The sequence below is a fragment of the Plasmopara halstedii genome (assembly GCF_900000015.1).
Source record: "Plasmopara halstedii genome assembly, contig: Scaffold_430, whole genome shotgun sequence".
Lineage (NCBI taxonomy): Eukaryota > Oomycota > Peronosporomycetes > Peronosporales > Peronosporaceae > Plasmopara > Plasmopara halstedii.
In genome coordinates, this window is record NW_020187350.1 from 459,736 (window position 1) to 480,868 (window position 21,133).

General features: G+C 43.5%; 4 protein-coding genes across 4 annotated transcripts; 2 read left to right on the forward strand and 2 right to left on the reverse strand.

The window, feature by feature from the left end:
* Positions 1-2,368: 2,368 nt before the first annotated feature.
* PHALS_09680 (Chromo domain/shadow) lies at positions 2,369-3,212 on the forward strand (the record flags this gene model as incomplete). Its single annotated transcript, XM_024724979.1, has 3 exons — positions 2,369-2,684; positions 2,915-3,025; positions 3,097-3,212. 3 exons carry the CDS (start codon positions 2,369-2,371, stop codon positions 3,210-3,212), a joined length of 543 nt encoding a protein of 180 aa, XP_024575802.1.
* Positions 3,213-11,209: 7,997 nt separating this feature from the next.
* Positions 11,210-11,484, reverse strand: PHALS_09681 (uncharacterized protein; the record flags this gene model as incomplete). The annotated part of the gene is made up of 2 exons (XM_024724980.1): positions 11,210-11,417; positions 11,456-11,484. The coding sequence occupies 2 exons, from the start codon at positions 11,482-11,484 to the stop codon at positions 11,210-11,212; spliced, it is 237 nt and encodes a 78-aa protein (XP_024575803.1).
* Positions 11,485-13,584: 2,100 nt separating this feature from the next.
* On the forward strand, positions 13,585-13,834 carry PHALS_09682 (uncharacterized protein; the record flags this gene model as incomplete). Its single annotated transcript, XM_024724982.1, has 2 exons — positions 13,585-13,751; positions 13,819-13,834. 2 exons carry the CDS (start codon positions 13,585-13,587, stop codon positions 13,832-13,834), a joined length of 183 nt encoding a protein of 60 aa, XP_024575804.1.
* A 5,642-nt stretch (positions 13,835-19,476) lies between these two features.
* On the reverse strand, positions 19,477-19,887 carry PHALS_09683 (uncharacterized protein; the record flags this gene model as incomplete). The annotated part of the gene is made up of 3 exons (XM_024724983.1): positions 19,477-19,674; positions 19,738-19,812; positions 19,876-19,887. The coding sequence occupies 3 exons, from the start codon at positions 19,885-19,887 to the stop codon at positions 19,477-19,479; spliced, it is 285 nt and encodes a 94-aa protein (XP_024575805.1).
* Positions 19,888-21,133: the final 1,246 nt, after the last annotated feature.

A 21,133-nucleotide genomic window follows, 5' to 3' on the forward strand; every position in this document is an offset into this window, starting at 1 on the left:
CTATCCAATACACCTGCGACGACTAGCCGTCTTGTTACGCATTTATTCTGTTCATTGCGATCGCTCGCGTCGACGTAATTCGATATCATCTTTGCCCAATAGAAACCCGAAACAGACCGATCTATTGATCAAGTTCATCCCGAACACCTGAAACAGGTATTGGCGTGTATGACAGAACATCAGCTCTTTGCCAACATTGATAAATGTATATTATGCGCCGAGAAAACCAGTTTTGGGCTGTTTTTATAGGTGTCGAAGGTGTTCGGTCAGAATGCAGCGGAGCTGCTGTAGCTCTTTGCTTTGAAGAAGCTAAGTTAAGGTCATCGACATTACATTCTTTCAAGAACCATTATGAGTACAGCGGATCGCATTCCGCTGCCTCCAAGAGTACCGAAAGTCATATCCAAGGTGAGTGAACTCTTTTGTTCAAAACTGATACTGTATTTAATTGGTTTAGCTGCAGCAGAGACCGCCAGTATCTAATACTTAGGGTTTCCTTAATAATATAGTAATACCTAATTTATCTAGTAATACCTAATTTATCTAGTAAAATCTAATTATTATGTAGTTTAACTGGCAATCCTATCACATAGTGGCTTCTTGTTACGGTTAAGCCAAACCACTGTGTGATTACACCAACTTGTGTAATCCACACCTATTTACGGTCATATCATCCTGTATGACCCGTTCTTTCATACAAGAGTGCGTGTAACCCGTTACACAGTCCCAGTAAAGATCATAGTGATCTCAGAGTGGCCGTCACCGATTAACTGGGAAATGGTTGGGTTCAACCAGCTATCTCCATCGGTATACCAAGAATTATGGCAATATGGCACGCCCGCTATTAAATTTGTTGGAGAAACATCAAGAGTGGTTATGGACAATTAGTTGTGCAGTCGCCTCTGACGAGATCAAACACAGCTAATAGGCAGCGCCAACATTGGCGTTACTAAATGACAGTTTACCGTTAAGTGTTGTGTGCGACACCTCCGACTTTGCGATCGGATGTGCATTGCTGTAGCAAGATGTTAATGGACAAGAATATGTCATCTCATATCTATCGAGGCAGCTAAAGACAGCTGAACGGAGTTGCCCCGTCAACGACAAAAATTTTTTGGCAATTCAATATGCTTTGGTGAAGTTTAGAGCCCACCTCTTGGGGTCCAAGCCATTCGTTGTTTCTACCGACGACGCATCGCCGCGTACAGCAACTCAAACGCCACACTCGTCACAACAATGGCCCGTTGGTTGTCACTTTTTGTAGAATACAACATTACAGTAGCTTATAATTCAGGCAAATTGAATGTACATTATTTCGGCTTCCCGATTATGAATTATCCATGATTTCGCAAGCTACTTTCAGCGTGTTCGACATGATACGTTAATCACATCCCAACAATCCATCTTGTTCTGACATTCTTAAGTAGTTGACAACTACAATTAATTCAGTCTTGTCGACATTATCCCTGCGAGTTCGCGGTAAAATCCATCTCAACTTCTTCAAGGACGGGTTATTGTATTCTCGAGTACATGAAGCAGATGACTTTCGGGTTTGCGTACCTGACAACGTGAACTGAAAGCACAAGTTGGTTTATGAAGACACGATACGCCGATCGCAGATCATCTTGATCGATAAAGACTTGTACAGCGATTGCACACAAACATTGGTGGCCCAGAATGTAAGCTTGTTTTAAAAAGTACCTTTGTGGTTGCGACGTATGTCAACGTGGTAAGCTCTACCCACGCAGTCTGGAGCCATTGCAGAGTCCGCCAATACCAGCAGATTGCTGTCGGTCCGACAGTTTGAATGTTCATTTATGTTATCTATTGATGCCGCTGGGAACAATGGTATTTTAGTCTTTGTAGACAGTCTAAGCAAGATTCTGCACCTCGCACCAACGGTTGATTCTGTTACTGGGAAACCGAGCGCTCGATTACTTATCGATCCTGTCTTTCGACATCATGAATTACCAGAGTCATTACCGTGATACGCGCTTTACAGCGGGCTCTTTGACAAGCTTATTTTGCCGATTAGGTGCGCACCTAGAGATGGCCCCAAGCACCATCCAGAGATCGATGGTCAAACCGAAGCAAATCGCGTTGTAGAAAACATTCTACGCAATTTTTATGCATCCTCGCGACGACACTAAGTGATCTGCTCCCGATGGTTGAATGTGCTATCAACAATGCTTTCCATGCTTCAACTCGCTTGACGTTATTTTCCATTAATGACCTTTGCCATCCAGTATTGCCTCTTTGTCTGATAATGGACACGCAAGATTCTGGTAAGGAAGAAGTTCGGCAAGCGTTTCCCTTCCGACTCACCACAATTGACAAGCATCGAATTCGTAAAAGTGTTGATAAGTTCATGACCGAAAGAACAAATGTTGTATCACGCGTACTTGTTCTTATGGCAAAAGCGCAAAATTTTCAGAACTCTGATGCTGATACACATGAACGTGAAAACACAGATGTACTCAAAGATGGTGATTATGTACGAGTCAGTACCAAGAACATGGCTGACGCTGCCGCCTCTAGTCTGGATCTTCCAAGCTTCTTTCCGATACATTGGTCCCTTCGTGGTCTTGAAATGTGCTGGCAATGCATATACATTGGGCTTACCAAGCTGGATCCAAAATTTTCTGTTGGATTGCTCAGACTATACCTTAGTAAATCCACTTATCGTATGGATTGAACGAACGAGGTTGATTGTACTACGGCGACGGAAATTGTGAATGTGTACGAACGCGTCGTTGAAACTCAAGTGTCAAATCAGTCTGTGCCACAGCACTGTGAAGTTGATGAACTTTGTCACGAAGACGCAAATTCCCAATCGGAGCCAAGCGGCTTCCGGATATAATGCAGACATTGCTGCGTGAATGCTCACCTCCACATGGCAGACTTTAGCCCACAGTGATTTCGTCACTTTCAATATTTGATGACCCATCTTTGCGATCGCGTTCGCATTTGCATTCGAGGATGCAACGACGACGTTCAGACACATCGTTTCGTCCCGTAGCTGCAAGTATGGAGCCGATAAAAACGCCCCAGATGACATGACTGTCCGACCATCGAGAATTTCGTTGTCGGTGGTAGACCGAGACGGGGTTGCCCACTCCCATGTGGAAAAGATAGTGTGGACACGCCTTCACCGTGGTTCGCTACAGCTTCTTATGAAATGGCTCGAATATCCGGAGTCGGATAGCTCTTGAGAGCCACATTAGCAACCCCTTGCTGATTGCCGTGACCCAGTTCGTGAGTGGGAAGTTAAGAACCCCCACTGGCCGCACTAGGAGCCGAAATGAATGATGAACGCTGTCCAATCGCTTGGGATCCAGCCATAGAAGTCGACGAAGACAAATGCAGTGACACCGCAGGTAGTGCAGATCCCACCATGTCTCTTCGACATGCAGCAATATCTACCTCGATCTGTCCCTCGCATACGAGTTTCGCGTATCAAAACGCATGTCGCGCACCTTGGCGATTGCCTGATAATGACAAAAGATTTGTTCGTCGGGTTTGCGATAGTACTCAATCTCAAAAGACTTGGTGGCAAGCATTCACTCCCAGAATGCTTTGTCGATGTCTTGGGGCGACTTGGCTGGCCGTGTTAGCCCCTAAGGTACTCCACGTACATTTTAGTACAGATTGAATGCGCCGCGAAGACGCGACAGCCATCATTTCCAGTATTGAATGATGTAATCAAACGATCCGACGGCTTCCTTGAGAGTCATCAAATAACGGTCCGGATGGATCTACCTGAACGAGTCAGGGGACTCATATTATCGGTATATAAAGGGGGTTGCTAGCCTCATGTCAAGTAAGAAAGTAGTTAAATATCGAGATATGATAACATATATTGTACCAGAAGATATTTATTAAGTCTTCATATGGACGAAATAAATACTAGATATTAGTCATTCATAAAATACTTCATCACTAGTTGTTTTTATCCGCTCTGAGGTGAAACACACAAGTCCAAAATATGCGCACTTGTTCACGCGAGCTCTCATAGTCAGAACACTCTTCTAAGCCGAGACAAGATTCCGTGTTGTCAGAGCCTCAAATTTCACAGAAATGTATGGCATAATCTTTTCTAGTGTCCTTTTGCAAGTTGCAAGAATAATGTATAACTATTGAAAATCTTTGATGCCGACGCATACTCTTTACTGTTTTTAAAAGTTGCGCGTCGTACCTAATTGCACGAAGCCTCATAATCTATCAAAGATTTCAATGGCCTCACATAGCCCGGAATGTGGATGTTAGTAATCAACAACTATGAGCTATGAGTCCCACCCTCTCATAAGAAGCCGCCACTATGATGACTGTGTCCTACTGACCTCAGCATATACGATGCACAAAACACCTTGGCTTTTATCCAGTTGCTCGTTCTATGTCTATTGTACTTACAACCTACGATGCACAAAACACCTTGGCTTTTATCCAGTTGCTCGTTCTATGTCTATTGTACTTACAACCTACTACCTATCATTTTTCCTGCGAGGAATTGGTTGGTCGATCTCTTACTCAAGATCGACCATCTGTGGCCCTCAGCCGAGATTTAAAAGAGTTGGCAAGGCGCAAACGTTTTATCCTAGCACAGAAAAACATCTGGCCGAGGTCTTTCGCCTCTGGTGCGATCATAGAGCATCCCTCTCCGGACGTAACCGGCCCTCGCGGTACGAAGTTGTGCGGCACATTCAATCCGGCACTTACCGCATCATTTGGAAGAGTCGGGGTGTACGATGACGATCTTTGAGCAAGCGTCTTATGTCTGAGACCCATCGTTAAATGGTAATAATGGCTGCCTGAAAGGTGGTGTGCTATTATCGCGGCGATTAGATTTTACAACTGGCAACCATAGCTCACCATTTCGCCTTGATCATCGAACGAACAGAAATTTGTTCAAAGCCCGATTCGCCTGATCCGACAGTACAATAACCAACGACTTTAAAATGAGGAATGCTTCTTCCGCCAAACCATTGCATGCGAGTGCTCATTCTCGAGCGCGGTCTCAAGCTTGGAGACCGCAGGTGTGACGCACTGTAGCAACGTCCAAATCATTGACAAAATCGTCGTTGTGTCAGTTGCTTTTTTTCTAATGGGATAGCATTTTTTGACCCTGTCTTTTAGGGCTGGATATCAAACGAGCGTGAATGCCATTTGTTCTGCAGCTAGGTCCGGTTGACGGGAAAGGAACCTCAAGGTGCCTCAGCAGCTTATTCACACTAGTGTTGCGTGCCTCCAGGCAAGCAAGTTACCGCATCTAGCCCTTATTTTAACCTCTTCAAAGCCAACAATCGCCGTAAAAGTAAAACGCTTTTTGGAGACAGGCTATCGAACACATCGTGTTTCAATCTATTATAGTTTACAGCCCTTCCACGACTCAGGCGTCTGTCTGACTCACTACGAGTGCTATCGTTAGCCAAACGGGATCGTCTTGGACGTTGCACAGAAAAATTTCGATTCAGGGAGTCCAAGCCAATATTTCCTGTACCAAGCCCGGTAGAGATGGATGATCGGAAAGCACAAATACAAGGATCAAATATGCCGTTACAAAGTCTAGGTCGTTCTCGTCACGATATAACAGTATTACTGAGTCAGCACTACCATTTGATGCGCTCACCGTGTGATGCAGTCAATCCGCACAAAAGTTTGGCCAGGAAAGATTACTCACTCGTGCATAGAGTGACAGATGAAGTCGTTGTCAGTACGCTTCCTCTCATTATTGAGCTTGAAGAGATATTTCTTGGGTGTGTGTACGATAAACTGCAAGATAATGAGACTACCCAAATGATGCGGTTGGTACCGGCGATAAAGCTGAGCTCGTTATCCGTCATGAATGCGTATGTTGTTAGAACACTCTGTTGAATGCGTTATGCAATTGACTGGGATCAAACACAACAGTAGCATTCAATAATATATATGACAATATAGACCCTATCATCCGTTCGAAGTACGAAGCAATTTTGTAGGAGAAAGTAAACTTACTTACTCAATGCTGATATTTCTTGCCTGAAAGGCTCACGACAAGTGACAAATTGTGGAGGTTTACACTATGCTGGATACAGACACTTTTAGAGCAAAAATCAAGTTCAAAGAGGTATGCTAAGAAACAACATGATTAGTATCACCTCGCTGTATTTTCTATACCTAGCGAAGGTTATGTATCAACTGCTATGACTGACACAAATACTTCCTTACTGTGGTGAGTGCTCGGGGTGAGACTCTGTGGCTGTAGCTGGTTATATCGAGAAGGCTGCTGAGACGTAGCTACTCAGGCTACACTTTGGCTAAATATTCATGATACAACAATAAATTGTCTACATTCGCACAGCCTTGGGAAGGCCAGATGCGAAGAGACACATTTACCACTTGCAAGTAGAGCTGGGGTATTTGGAATTAGATTAGATGGTAGCCAATATAGACGAGTGTGTCTTTGCCACCGATGTTTTGTTGGCCTGTGAGGTATATCGTACAAAGAACAAACCCAGCGTGTAGTATCTAGTGCCGGTGTTTAAAATAAGTAATAATTGACTTTAGTGCAAATTATGGCGATACGCCCCCACTAATCTCTACAAAACGTATATCAAATGATATTAGGGCATAGCAGATGATGCACCTCGCAAAGCTGTGAAAAAAGGTCGCGTTCGCGCCCCGATTCTACCTTTAACATTTAAATTAGCTAAATTATGCTGCTTCAAACTTTGGTATGAGATTTTCGCCATTTTGCTAGTGGGCATTACCACGTCGCGTTTGCTTAAACAGCAGGGGAGAAATACCCCATTCATGACAAGAAGCCTTTTGCCATGAAATAGGATCTGGTCAATCTTTATTTTACCCGCTTTTTCTTATCCATATGTAATCTATGCAGATTTTGCGTCGATGGACAAAAACACGGTAATCATATTTCTAACAAAAAGCAGCAAGATAGTAATCCAGCCCTAGTTCCTTCCTGCCAACACGCCTTATCGGTGGCCAATGTATCGGATCCAGAAATGTGTTCGACTGCAAAGTATTGGCGAGCTCTTCTCTGGGTGCTGACAACTAATTTCACAAGTCCACCGCGGGCCATTTACAAACAGATGACCCGAGTAATTGCTTCAATCACGAGAAGGAAGGTATTGAACTTACGCGCACCAATTATTTGCTTCGAATAACTCTTTGCACTTATCTTCAAGATTTACCTTATCTAATGAAAATGCTTTATTACCCTTCGTGCTTGAAATGGCACCGTTACAAAGTGACTTGGCTTTCGGTTGGGAGCTGCGATCGATTTGTACGACTTGCTGATAATAGTTCGGCTAAACTTCGCAGCAGAGTCAGGAATTTTACCTGGATGGGATTAAATATCATGAGCAGAGTGCGCGACGCTTAGGCTAGAGCCATAAAGTGCAACAGAAAATAAGGTGCCGAAGGCAAGATAGGATTTTTTTCAGATACTGCTGAAGAACCTGAATGTAGCCCAAAAGTTAATGTTGCAAAACCGCTGTATCTGGCCACTTGCGTCTTGACCAGGACGTAAATTGAGTGACTGACTCAATGTTCACAGATAGCATGAGCACCCTAGTCGTCAATGTAAGCTAGCTGAAGCCGTGCCATGTATTTGCTATCATTATTCAATCTACTGAAAAAACTCAGGCGAAGAGTGGATCATCTGATGTAGCTCTGGTACCTACTCCTTAAGGCGATCGATACTATTTTGCATCGCATAGTGGGCCTAAACTTGCCCCGCACTATGTCATTGCTTGGTTCATGACTCCAAAATGTATTTTATTCCTGTATTGGCCAATTCTGAATATCCCGCAGAGAGTGAACGTTTCGTCATCGTCGAAAGAGCTCACGCAATTTAGCCAAAGGGAGAATCACCCTCAGCTGGGACTGTGTCTGCACTTAGAGTGGCTAATTTCCATGTGCGCTGGATAGTGAGTCAACGGATTTACTAGGGCTCAAAACATAATCTCGTGATGGAGAAGTACCCTCCACAGCAAGAAAACCACGTGAATTGAAACTTCCACTTCGATGAATTACATTGGTGCAATTGCCTCATACCACCTGGCACATCGCTACCTGTATCGCCTCAGACAAAGAAAGAAACGCATCCCGAACAGCTCGCTTTTTATGCAATCGGCTTACTCCAAGTCTGAACCTTTGCAGTAGTTGCAATAGCATGCTTATTACAACAGTGCTGAAAATAGGTGTTGACTTTGTTCCTCGACGTCAACAGTGTTCTTTGTACTTTGCAATGTCAAGAACCTATTGACGATTTGCTGGACATCTGTATTTGAAATGTAAAGCAGTAAGACAGTTGCGGCGACCTCTCTTCCTCATCCAGCGCGTGAACCGAGTGCAACGCTGCCATCAGCATTCATTACTCGGCATATGATACTTATGCATGGTACAGATATACCCAGCCGCTGCCCAAATGTAAATGGAGGTACTAAGGAATGAAGCTTGTAGGATTAAAAAAATCTCGCGGGGCAGAACTCAGGGGCTTTTTCTTAGTCAAAAGTCCCACGCTCATAGGAGTGTAAGGGCTCCACCCCGACTCGGCTGACATGTCGTTATGATCAAAATTTGTCATCGCGACGTGACAGAGGCTACGATAGTAGCGGACAGTCTTCGTTATTGGACCAGCAAGCTATGTCTAGCATTAAAGACGAGCTGTATGTTGTCCTGATTCCTGTAGCGGCGTAGTGACAAAAAAACGGTCAAGGAGTGCGCAATTCATGCAGAGGACAGGTAGAACGTAAGAAACACCTCTTCCTCGGAGAGAAGGGAATCTACCGTATCTTGTTCGCTGACAGTTTGTTTTCGCACATCCTAATGAGGTGTATCACATGCGCTTCACACAGTCAAGGAAGGCAAGTATTGATAAAAAATGTCCAATACCTGAGAAATCTTATTATAAGACCTTGCATTGAAGAGGCTGCAGCTAACACTGCCATGGATGATCTTAATACACGTGGGACGTGCAATAAGCTTTTCCAGCCCCCTTCATATAGTACAAAATTCTTGCCGCGAGGGCTGCCCGGAGTCAAAAATGTGAAAACTATAAAGGCGTGCGAGAGGCGACGACATACTGAGGAGAAAAACGCAATCTCTAAATTGCCGAGCAAAATCGTGGTACTCACAGATGTAATATTTACAGGATTACTGACACAAGCAATCAACATGTTTGACCGTCTCGACAGAGAAGCTTCTCTGCCGAGAGGGCTAGCCTTATGTAGGATCGGACAAGCATAATTTCTCGACGCCTCGGAATCGATGGATAGGGATCTTCCATGGTTTTTCAGAACTCTTCACGGTCGCTATTACGACCAGCAAGCCCGGCTTGCACACACGTTCCGTGTTCAGGAGCACGGGGCTCCTCGGGAGGGGGCCCTGCTGCCCTATACCTCTTTTAAGCGGAATTCACGTTTTTCCAAGTAGGGCGCCCGCGCTTATTGGATCTCTCGATTTCCAGCGTCAAAACAGACTAGTTAGAAACGGGACGTCAATTTGACGAACTGTTACGCGCTTGGCCCAGTCCGAAGGTGACGGAAGACTCCAAAGACAATACATCGTCGTGTGTTCAAACTCGGAACTTCGGATTTTCCCCTCCTCTTTCTAAGCACAGCTGAGATCCATTGGCTCAGGCCTGCTTGACGAGCTCCCAGGGTGTGTATTCCAACCAAGTCATGCCGACTTGAAGTTGAATTCGGCATTCAATACCACGTTTATTTCTTTTCAAAATAAGACGGATGAACACGAAAGACTTACATTCTGGCCACGCCAGTGCGGAGGCCCTCCATAAAGATGGTCGCCGCGACCGCTTGAGACGAGGATCTGCTGCCATCCCAGCACTAGGAGTTTTCAAATCTTGGACAAAGTCCACCAATTCCTTCTTTCGCTGTCGAGCAGTGAGGAAACGCGATCACACGCGACATGCCTGATTAGGCGGCGAGAACACTCGAAAAAGCTGACCCTTCAGCTCCTTTCCGGAGGGGACGAAACACTGCACGTTAGTGCTCATTCTCGCGCTCGGCCCCCGAGCTTGGATAGCTAGCGTCACGCGCTGTTGCTCGTTCTCGGGCATGGCGGATGCCATAGCCTTCTTGGCCTTCCTTACCCAGAGCAGGAGATGCTTATTCTCGAAGGTCTTAACGCTCACCATGAGCGGCCTGGAGTCGGGTAAATCTTCCGTCGTTGTTGATGGCATCATGGACGCAGTCAACACTGACAGCATCTGCTGTAGGTGCTCTAACAGAGCATTATCATCGCCCAAAAATGCCTCTAACGCGATTATTGCTTCGGGTCCTTGCGAAACGAGGTGCTCCACGCCCTCATGGCCTATCAGGGACATTAGCTTATTAAGTCCGACCTGCACGCCCTAAGGCAAAATGATGTTGTGTTTCATCCTCACAGAGGATCAGTCGTAGAACTCAAGCGTAAATTGACTACGACTGCTACCAAGCGCAGCGGGGCTACCGTAGCTCTTTGCTTAGAAGACGCTAAGCTAAGGTCACCAACCTTACTTTCATTACAAGAATCATTACGAGTGTAGCGGATTGCGATCTGCTATCTCCATGTACGTTAACCTGTTACCAAGGTAAAGACGCTCATTAGTTCAAAATTGAAACCGTATTTAATTGCTTTAGTTGCAGCAGAGCCGCCAATATCTAAAACCCTAGGTTCTCCAAATTAATATAGTACAACCTAATTAATATGCATGACTACTGGCAATCCTGCCACGTGGTGGCCTCTTGTTTTGCTTTAGCCACACCACTGTGCTGTTACACCAACTCGTGCAATCCACACCTATGTACGGTCGCGCCATCTTGTGCGACCCGCCCTTTCATACAAGGGTACGTGTAACGCCGTTACAAGGGGGGTGACGTATTTCTATGTAGAACGGATAGGTTGCCCGTAAAACTTGTAAGAATAATCCAGTGAGTTGAAGGGTCACCCTCGCTCTGAAAACTTATGGAAAGTTAGTTTCCCCTTCAGTGATATTGTATGACACCTTTGCCCTTACAACTTGACGAAATCTCTGTATCAGCTCCTACTCAACAGGAAAGACAGGATTGATCAGCAAAACTCGCTTCTCACCTGCAAGTAAAGCTCAACCTTTCTGAAGACTTGAGACTTAGCAAGCGAATGTATTAGCAGAATAAAGGATTTGAGTAGAATGGATTATAGAGGGCACTTATGGGGATACGTTTCCATCTCAACGTTCGGTTGTGTCATATACTACGCATAAGCGACGTACCAGTCGATTGTCAACCTCACTCAGACTAGGTTGCAAAGTTGTGTGAAGAATGAAAAACCGCGTTTTTTTTAGGGCCTCAATTACGAGTGGAACACCTTGTGACTTCCGCCAGTCATTACCCAAGGCATTGCCCTCATAAGAGAACAAGTCACCTGCCGCTGCTGATCTATGCAAATGCGGTCTTTCTGACGGCCCGTGTCCTACGGGGTTAGATAATGCTCGCGGAGCGACATTTCAGCACATTTTTTGCTGTTTATGTAAGCAGAAGACCCACGTGAATGTGCGTGCAAGGAATTTGCTGATTCGATTCGGTGTGGCAGGCAACTTTTGATAATTTTAGCAGATGATTGTTACATTATCAAACGTGGATAAGTCGTTGCGTCTCTTGCACTTACAGACGGTAAGTATAGGCTTTATGAAACGCACCAAGGTTACCAGTGGTGAGCTAACAATCGAAATCATCTCCGCTCATGACTTTTTTATACTTTTCGTCGTACAAAACGGGATCTCTTGTGCTCAAAACACGTAGAGGAGAGACAAAACGGGTTGTATGCCTCCGATTTAGCTGACTCTCCGTGTACCAATCAAACAGCTCCGTCCTTACCGACAAAGTAAGGATGGAGTTGTTTGAACGGCACACGGATAGTTATGATGACTTTAAATAATCAGAACGCCTCACCCTATTCACCACAATAGCTGTAAGATGCCGACTACAAGAACCACGCCTTTTTCAGAGGATTGTCGAGTCGGTGGAAACGCTAGAGAGAGAGATTTTCGAATGGATTATGCTCGTAAGAACAAGCAGTACTATGTGTAAGTGAATGAGCAAATCTTCAAATGCAGTGGGTGGTAGTTAGGCATTAGTTTTTGTGTGATGTCCTAACAAGCTAATTTATGTATGAGCACTAATGTGGACTACATCTTCTGGGGAACATAATTTAGTGTTTGCATCCGCGTTAAATCTTTGTACGATTATGCAGGACTCGGGTTACCAAAGTACATATTCTGATGAAGTGGATGATATTGTGTAAAGCAGAGTCCCGTGGCACACTTGAGTGCTAGCCTTATGTTGGCAATGCATTGTAAACGCAGACAGTCAAGTAGATGTTGCACTTGAAATCTGAAGACAAACTGGAAATCTAGTCTTTTTTTAGCTTTCCGGTTGAACGCGCGAGCGCATCCTCCATGCGCTAGTTGAAGCAGATAAATTGCGTTATATGCACTGCTATACACTTTTGTTGTTACAGATTGTAACGAGTAGTTGATAGTATGAGATTTAATTCTTTTTATTCCATGCTTTCCCCGAAAAAGCAGTGCTTGTTGAACTCTTATTCAGCGCACCTGAGACTGTATTCAAACCCATCCCTCGTGCGTTTGCTACCGCGTAAACGTTTTGAGTTGAAGCTTTCTCAGTGCGATGCGCACAGCAAGCCCGTTGATATATCAAGACCCAGCTTTAATAAAAAAAAATAATTCGGGGAGAACTTGAACTATTTGAGTATCTAGTCTGGGGACGCTGGAGCGACAGGCCGGTTCTCGACCTTGAGCCTGGCCGAAGTTATAAACATTTTAGCTTATACTCCCAAAAGACTCAAAAACTTGACATCAAAACCTTTATGCTGTCAGGTGGTGGTAGTTCCACCGACGCTTAGTATTCTTGTCCCGGTAGATGTCTTGCCTGCGTAAGTTATAGCCAGTAAATATCTGAAAATGCCATTTTTTCCTTTAGTTTATTTGTGAAGATGAAAACATATGCTGCCTCGTAGAGGGGGTCTACCGCCATCACAACAGTTGAGCTCTCCACGCTTGGATGCAATTTGCTCTTATTGCATTTCTCGATGCGAGCACTGAAATTTGAAGCGCACACAGTTTGTCTGGCTACTAGGCACGACATCTGACGCTTCAACACTCTCCGTGTAAAGAACAAAGCATTTTCTATAGAAGTTCTATACGTAAATCCTACATCTGGAGCACAAAAACATTATAAACATTTTTTTTTGGTCCCAAAGAAATAAGGCAAAAGCAGGTTGATACCTTTAAAAAATGCGGTTGGGTGTCATATTACATATGGAGTTCAACTTACGTGTCACGATGGCCAGTTAAAGGTTAGGCAAAGAGAAGCTCTACGTGCTCGCTAGAGGCTTTTAATCCTAGATCTACCAAAAAAGAAAAGAAAACTATTTGCGAGTACTATAAAACTCGCAGATGTTGAACCTGTGACAAAATTGTGTGTCAATGCGCTGTGTATCCCTTCTTCTATCCGTTAGGGAATACGAAGCGTTGGGACCCGTCGCAAAATCTATTTTTGAATCCTTGTGGTGAAATATTATGTCATGGTAGCTGTAGGGATGTATTTAAGGCAAGATTTTGGCTCTATTGTGCCACCTGAAGGTCGGGAATCGTCGCATCTAGTAAAATTTGAGCGTCTCTTGCTAAGAAAGATAGAAACGGATTGTCTCGAATTGTTGGTTCTCAACGGCACTGTTTCGGGCTTGTGTTGGTGCGGAGGGTCAAGGTTGATTTAAGAGAGCTTTTAATTCCGTCAGACGCGCGACTGTTAAAAATAGCAAGGAGCACGCATAGCTTTGAAGATGTCACGTATCTGATATAAGAAAATCTTGCGGCAGTACCTAAACAAAGTTTGAATATTTCTTTTGAGCATTATATCAATGACTGAGACTTTGACAACATGGGGTAATATCTGGTGTTAGGCTCGGACACATAATTACCTATAATCCTAGATATGGCAAAACGTGAATTCCATGAGCCATTAAGAAACCGGTTGTTGAGAATGTTGCGTGCCAGTTTTGTGTGGTAATGCTTTGAATAGCAATGATCCTACCTATGCTAGGAAGCCGAAGTGGGTTTGGGCGATCTTCAAATATTTACGATTTAACTGTGAAAAACCTGGGGCTGAACGGCTAAATTCACTTCCTCCGGCAGACACTTACAACATTCAAAGATTTATCCACAAGTAACTTGTGAAAAGAAGTATAGATTGGTGAAGTCACCGGAATAGAGCGGTCAAAACCAAAGGAGCCGCTGATTTGATCATCTGTCATAACGGTGTCCGTCATCCGGAACACTCGCAGAACGGCTATCGCGATGATAAATGATATAAGGTGTACAGATAATTTTTATCCATTGTAGACAGTTCATGGCGACACGATGTCAAAAATCCTATTCATGCTTCCGAATTCTTGCGACACACACCAACTGCCCTTACTACAAGCAAGGTATGACGTCAAAGAGGCTTTTTCTTGTAAAGTGAAAGTTTATACAGTGTCAGAGACCCGAACGCCGAGTATTTTAGAATAGGGCTTTAAATAAAGAGTAACACAGCTAAAACTTTGGTGCCAACACCAATTTGGGAGAAGGTTTAACGCAACAAACCAAAGTCGTGTAGGGGCTACACTTCGCCATTACTTAAAGCGAAATCTCAGTATACTTTCTGCGTTCGTTGCGGGATTTGTGAGAAATCGATTACAGTATGGCGTCCCCACATGCTTATGTTTCGATATAGTCACAAACATTCTGTGTAATACCGAATGCTGAGTCGTACTAGGGGGTGACAAAATCGACATGGCTCTGTCTATTGAAGTAGGTGGTGTTAGCCATTCACTTCTGCTAGGAGCTTTCTTAAAAATCAAATTCAAACTTTTATAAAATTCAAGCTCTGTAAAGCCAGGATCTTGTATTATTAAAATCGAAGTTCAACCTGCTTACATTATCGATTGCATAAATTGGGATTTTTGGAAACTTGAGGTTTTAGTAGTGAAACCTCCAGGAGCCCTACGGAGTTATTCACGTAGCTCTAGAAACCATTGAATCATGTTAATTTGGTTGCAAAAGTTGTCTTTAAGCCCTAAAATCGACGTCGGAGTTTGCTTCCTCGTCGCACAAGCGTGTGTGATGTGTTTCAAAAACTGTTCTAAACAGCGCTCGTTTATTGGTTGGTTGCACATTGTTCAGCCCTCTAGGTTTTGTCGAAGTACACGTCTATCTACTCATGAATGACAATTATACACCACTGACTGCAATGATAATATCGCACAAGATGCTCTTAAAATTGTAAGTTATGCCCAAGGGACAATATATTGCAACAGCGGCATTCAGTCGTCCAGTGCTGCAGCTTCAAAGACAACATCATGCCTACACACAATTTTCTTTCGACAAAATATTCGTCCATTGTCGCAAAGGGCACATAAGTAATACGTGGGGAATCACGGAATCACGGTAAACATCTGCGAGCATTGCTCGAGTCGATGTACCTGAGTAATGTTTCCGACAAAAAAGACAATCCCGTACATCCTGTTGATAAAGCAACAAGGTCACACAAAAGTCGTTTGTTCGAAGTATGACTTCGGGCCTGATGAATTCAAATTATGTTCTGCAGGCAAAACTGCATCTTGGTGTGATGTTCTATTGTGCGTTTGCTTCAACTCTATCGGTAAGGACCTGAACCACATTGGATGCGTCACACGCTTCGGCTGACGAAATCTCATTACTTGGCTTGTCATGGCCTCCGGAGAAATCTAGCAACAATCAAAGCCATCATAGATTGGTCAATATCCATGCCTAAAGGATACCTCAGTAAGTGACTTGGCCTGACCAAATACTTGGCCATATTTGGTGTAAGATATCCCGACATGGCATGGCCCTTCGACAGTTTATCGAGAAAGGTTGTCAAATGGTGTAAGGACGTGATATAAGAAGCGACCTCTAAGGCTATTGAATGGCTACAAGTATGCACTGAGTGTAGCTATGTCATATCTGGATCAAATACACCTGTAGCCCGTGGCGCTCTAGACTTTATCATACTCTGGGCATTACTCCATATACATATATATGTCACTTTAAAGCGGTACTAGTCTGTTCACGCAAAGAAGCTACCTGCAAGAAAGTAGATAATTTTTGCATAGTTGAAGCTAAACCGGTATAGTAGGTATTTATTCGTGAATTATACTGATCATGTTTCATCGCGCATAACGACGTATCACACGAGAATGGCAAGATGGCCATTTTTTATTGCTATGTGTACCTCTGAGATAATTAAAATGCTGGACTGCTTTCATGTGGTGGCAAACGTGCGTTCACGGCACTTGACATGCCACAATGGTGACTTTGCCCGTTGTTCAAACGATACATATAGCATATGGATCAAAAGCAACAAGTATTACTAAAGACCTTGAAAGCAAAGCGCATCAGATGCTGCTTCGTCAAATCGCTCGTCAGCTTCAATCGCTAATCCGTATCTCAAGCTTTGCTTAAATTCAACACCAAAACAACTGGAGCTCAACATTTGGTAGTTTCTCATGATGAGGAATTTCAGCACAGATTACTGTGCGACATACATGATTCCCTCTGGGTCCCCACTACCTCGTAGTAAAAAGAAATCTGCTCGCAGATCACTGTGTATTGGTGATCATGCATATGTGAGTAAGTACGAATATATGTGCGCACATGCGAAATTGTCAACGCTTAGATCGGTGGTCATCCTGGATACAAAGTTGGGCGTTGTATGTTACGGTTAATCTTGTATTGAACGAGCCACGACTCTTTGATTTTGGGAGGTTTCTTGACATGCGAATTTGCAACTAAATGACGTTAGAAGTTATCCGCCCATTCTGTCAAATCATACAAACATTTTGTCTACATTACTGTTCTACTTCCATAGAGTCGTCTTCAACAAAACGTACCATTTCGTAAATATGGACTTGATATTGGTTTTTCAAAAGACACGCCGGTGGTACTGGTATTGGAGTCCTTCTTCGTCTGAGAGAGGTAGGTAATCTCAGCGCCACCATTCTCAGTGAGGATACTGGGAGAGAATCTCTCGATAAAGTTTTCGACAACACGACGTGCCGGTAGCTGTTGTTTTGAATACAGCGAGTGTTTTTCGGGGTGCTGGGCACCAGATTTGACATGTACATTGCAACCGTATAAACACTTTGGTGAGATGCTGGATATGCAACGGTATAAACAGATGCCCGGGATACTAACATAAATAACACGTGTATGTTATAAGCCAAAAGGTTTTGTGCATGCTATTCATCAACCTACTCAGGTAGTTTCCGCAGACTATATGACAAAGTTGTGAGCATGCCACGTTTTGCGGAGAATGTGAGCAGACTAAATATTTAATATATTGAAGAAAAAGCGAAGAGATCCTGTGTTTTATGTGAGCTCGCTAGAAGAATACCCTGGTCTTACTAATTGACTTTGCTTAAGCATTACACGAAGGTACATCGATGCACCGATTGTTTACATTGTGGGTATTGGTAAAAAAATATTGCAGTACGGCGCTCCCAAATGCATACGTGACATCTTGTATGAAGTTTCAAACAGTGTGTGTAATATAGATTGCCGATTTATACTTGACCATTTGTACAGCTGATGAGACCTTCGTGTCTCGCTTTCGAGGTAAGTGACATAAGCTAGTCACTTCTACTCGTTACTTTCCATAAAAGTCGAGGTTCAAGCTTTGAGAATTTAAGTTCCACACACCAAGATCTGTACAAGTTCAAGCTAAGTTAAACCTCAGTTCACTTAGATTTTATATATGAGGAATTCTTGTTTTTTAAGTAACTCTTTCGAAGCCCCTGGGTGTTTTGCATGTACTTGGGAATAAACTCATTTTAATTTAGCAGCAAATTTGCCTGAAATCGCTTTTTTTTCTAAGTCATGCCTCCCCTCTACACGTTGAGATACGCTTCCTCGTCACAAAAGCGTGTGTGTTATGTATGAGGGACTGTCGTGAACAGCGCTCTCTTAGAAAAACTATATGTCAGAGACTGAGCAAGCGCCTAAACACTCGGCAATATATGTGCTTTGTTCTGAACTAAAGAAGGGATACGGCTCTAGATAACTGTGTGTTAGCCGAATGTTACAGTGGAAAAGCGTGGCTTGGAGAGCATATCTGGTGGCAACCAGTTCATCTCAGAATCAGCTACACGCCGGGACTTTTTGAGACAGTCGACATGCCACCACGGCCGAGGAAGATCGCAAAAGTCAACCTTTGAAGGCTGCTCACTGCTGGCACCCCTTGATAGGCAAAAGATGGCGTACTCCACTTGTAGTGATAAGTGAGCTGATAGCTTATCCGGGCGGGCACCAGCTTATTTGTTTGTGGAAAAAAAATATTTACATCAAAAACTAAAGAAGTTTCAGGTCTCGTTTCTGCAAAATTGCTTTGGCGCCGTAGACGCTTATTGGTTTGAGCGGCACTTAGATTTGATCCGGTCGATGAGAGTTGCTGCGATTAGTGTGCTTCAGGATGGGCAAAATGGAACCCTTGGTGCATTAGTGATGGGCTTATTATCGTTGTGATCGTGGACATGCTGCAAATTTTCTACCTTTGGAAACAAGCACTGAATGCGTAATAGCAAAGAGCAGAGGCGAAATGTAAGAATTATTTTCTTCTTTACATAGCTTTGTGTGTCTTTCAACGAGGCGAGAGATCGGGTCAATTTTTGAAATGTTGTTAACACCGTTTTATTGTAGGACACCTCGGTTTTTTTTTGGGCGAAAAATGCCATGAGTTGCTGGTCGAGAAACCCATCTTTCTAAGGGGGTTATCATGTCATGAGAGGATTCATAATTGATTTCCTGATGCAGCTATTCTCGCATAATTGACACTGTGATGTGTATGTGGTGTTGTATTTCACGACCATTTGGTCCTAGTCGAATGTCCAAATTGCGTATTTTTTAAAGACAACATAAGTGTAAGGACCAGCCTGGTCAACATTTTGGTGGTTATGCGGGTAGCAAAGGTTCAAGTGGATCTGGAATATACATTATACTACTTGAATGTGGTACTGACTAGGACAATAAAATTTCTGTGGAGAAGAGTCCGTAAGAACACACTGGAAAGTAGCCTCATGTAATGTGATGCCGAATACCCGATGAAGCAGGTATTGGTTAAATTAAGACTTAATCAATATTTTATATCTCTCTTGCAATAGACGAGCGAAGGAGGGTTCACATAACTTAAGAGGCTTTTGGTTCCGTTTCTGGGCAAAGCGTGCTATCCTTTTTGGGCGCGGATTAAACTTAGACCCGTTGAGTCAAACGGTCTTTTGCGGGTGGTGCATGGATGACTTATTTCATCAACCGATCATACATTTGGCCGAAAGAAAAGATGGCACACAAAGCTTACATCTTTGGCTCTTTGGCTTTGTAATATTTGCAAATACCACGATGCACTTGGCAGCTGATCAATTTTCTCACAAGCTGTCTGGTTGAACGCAACGTCCCTCTCGTGTCGTTGCACTCCCGCATCCTGCACGCCAACTAACCCTCGCTGCATTAACGTTATCGTCCTTGATTTGCGCGATAGCAACCACATTGCCAAAAAAGAGGGTAGTTGTATAAGATTTCGGCGTGAACCGCGTCTGTACGGCGATCGTGTATGTCGACGGTAACTGCTAAAGAGGGTTTATCACCATAGCGAAAACTAGATATGTCAAGCGTTATCCTTTATCTACTGATTTATAGCCTCCTAGATGGTTGGACACAAAACTGGAATGCACACGGTTTACATGGTCTGGCAGTGCGGATACCTGCAAACTCTGTCACTTCTTTACCTCTCATATTTAGATGTCTCATCTACTGCGGTGCTTAACCTCACCGCCCATTCTGAAGCACAGCATTCTGGTTTGATAATTGTTAGAATCGAAATCGTAACGATGACTTTCTTTCGTGTCTAGAGAGAGATTAACCCAGTTCCTGCTCTCGAATACCAGGCGCTTAACATTAGTTATTGACGCGGGGTGAGTGGGTTCCCCACAGACGTCTGATGAAGGCGTTTTTGCAGGCCTCTCAACGGGAATTGTCTTAGCCTAAAAGCCCCTTCAAGCGAAATATTATCACTTCTGGGCAATGCATTGTTAAATTATTTTTTCTAGTTGCTGCTGACATCGCTTATTTAGCATTTTTACTTGCCCTCATGTTATCTTCAAAGAAGATACCGTCTGCTCCAAAATCGGTCGTCGATGTGACAGCAACTGATTATGGGGTTTTGCGCATCTCATACATAAGCAATGAGTCTGTTCTAAGCAGCACATCGGTGATGGGTTTGTAAAGTCCACCTAAATTCAACCTTTAAAATTAAGTACTTATCTCGGCTCTTTTAAAAATAAAAAGATGGACGGTGAATTTCAGTTTGAACCACAATATAACCTATCTCTAGTATTCTGCATGCGCTAATATAACGCTATATAATGCTGGTAGTCCACAAATCTTTTCTTTGAAAAGTGCTATCAACCTCATTCGTTCCTGTACTAATCGTGATGCTTTAACATGGTGCTTGCCGTGCTAATCGTGAGCATGGCTCTTAATCCTAGGGACAATTTGTGTGATATTTTTGCGCGGTGGGTACCCCCTTACCCTTTTTAAGAAAGGTCGTTACGTTCTCACGATTTTCATATAAAAGGATAGCCACACATCAGCACTGGAGATTCCATATCTAACGTGTACAATGTACACGCCCTACCATTTTTGTACAATTTTGCTACTTACATCATTGTACAAACGTACGAGATGCAAGTGACACTGAATATTTGTATATTATCATCAGCGTGAATGTTATTTCTTTCTTTAAAAGTATTATTGAGCTAAAACGTCTCTCTGAGTATTTTTTTTATAAACGTTGCAGGACTCTAAAATTCGCCAGGGGTTGCTGGGCTTATCACCTGTCACCAAAAAAACTACATTGAGGGCATAGCAAATAAGCTAATACGAGTACAGCAAACACTACCTCAAAAAATCCCACGGATTTTCGTTATTCACTGTGAGAGAATATTTTAAGAACAATCGTGTTGCTTCTGGATCAGGATTGTGTTTTGTAATTGCTTTGGTTTCCAGGACGGAGCATGGTACTCA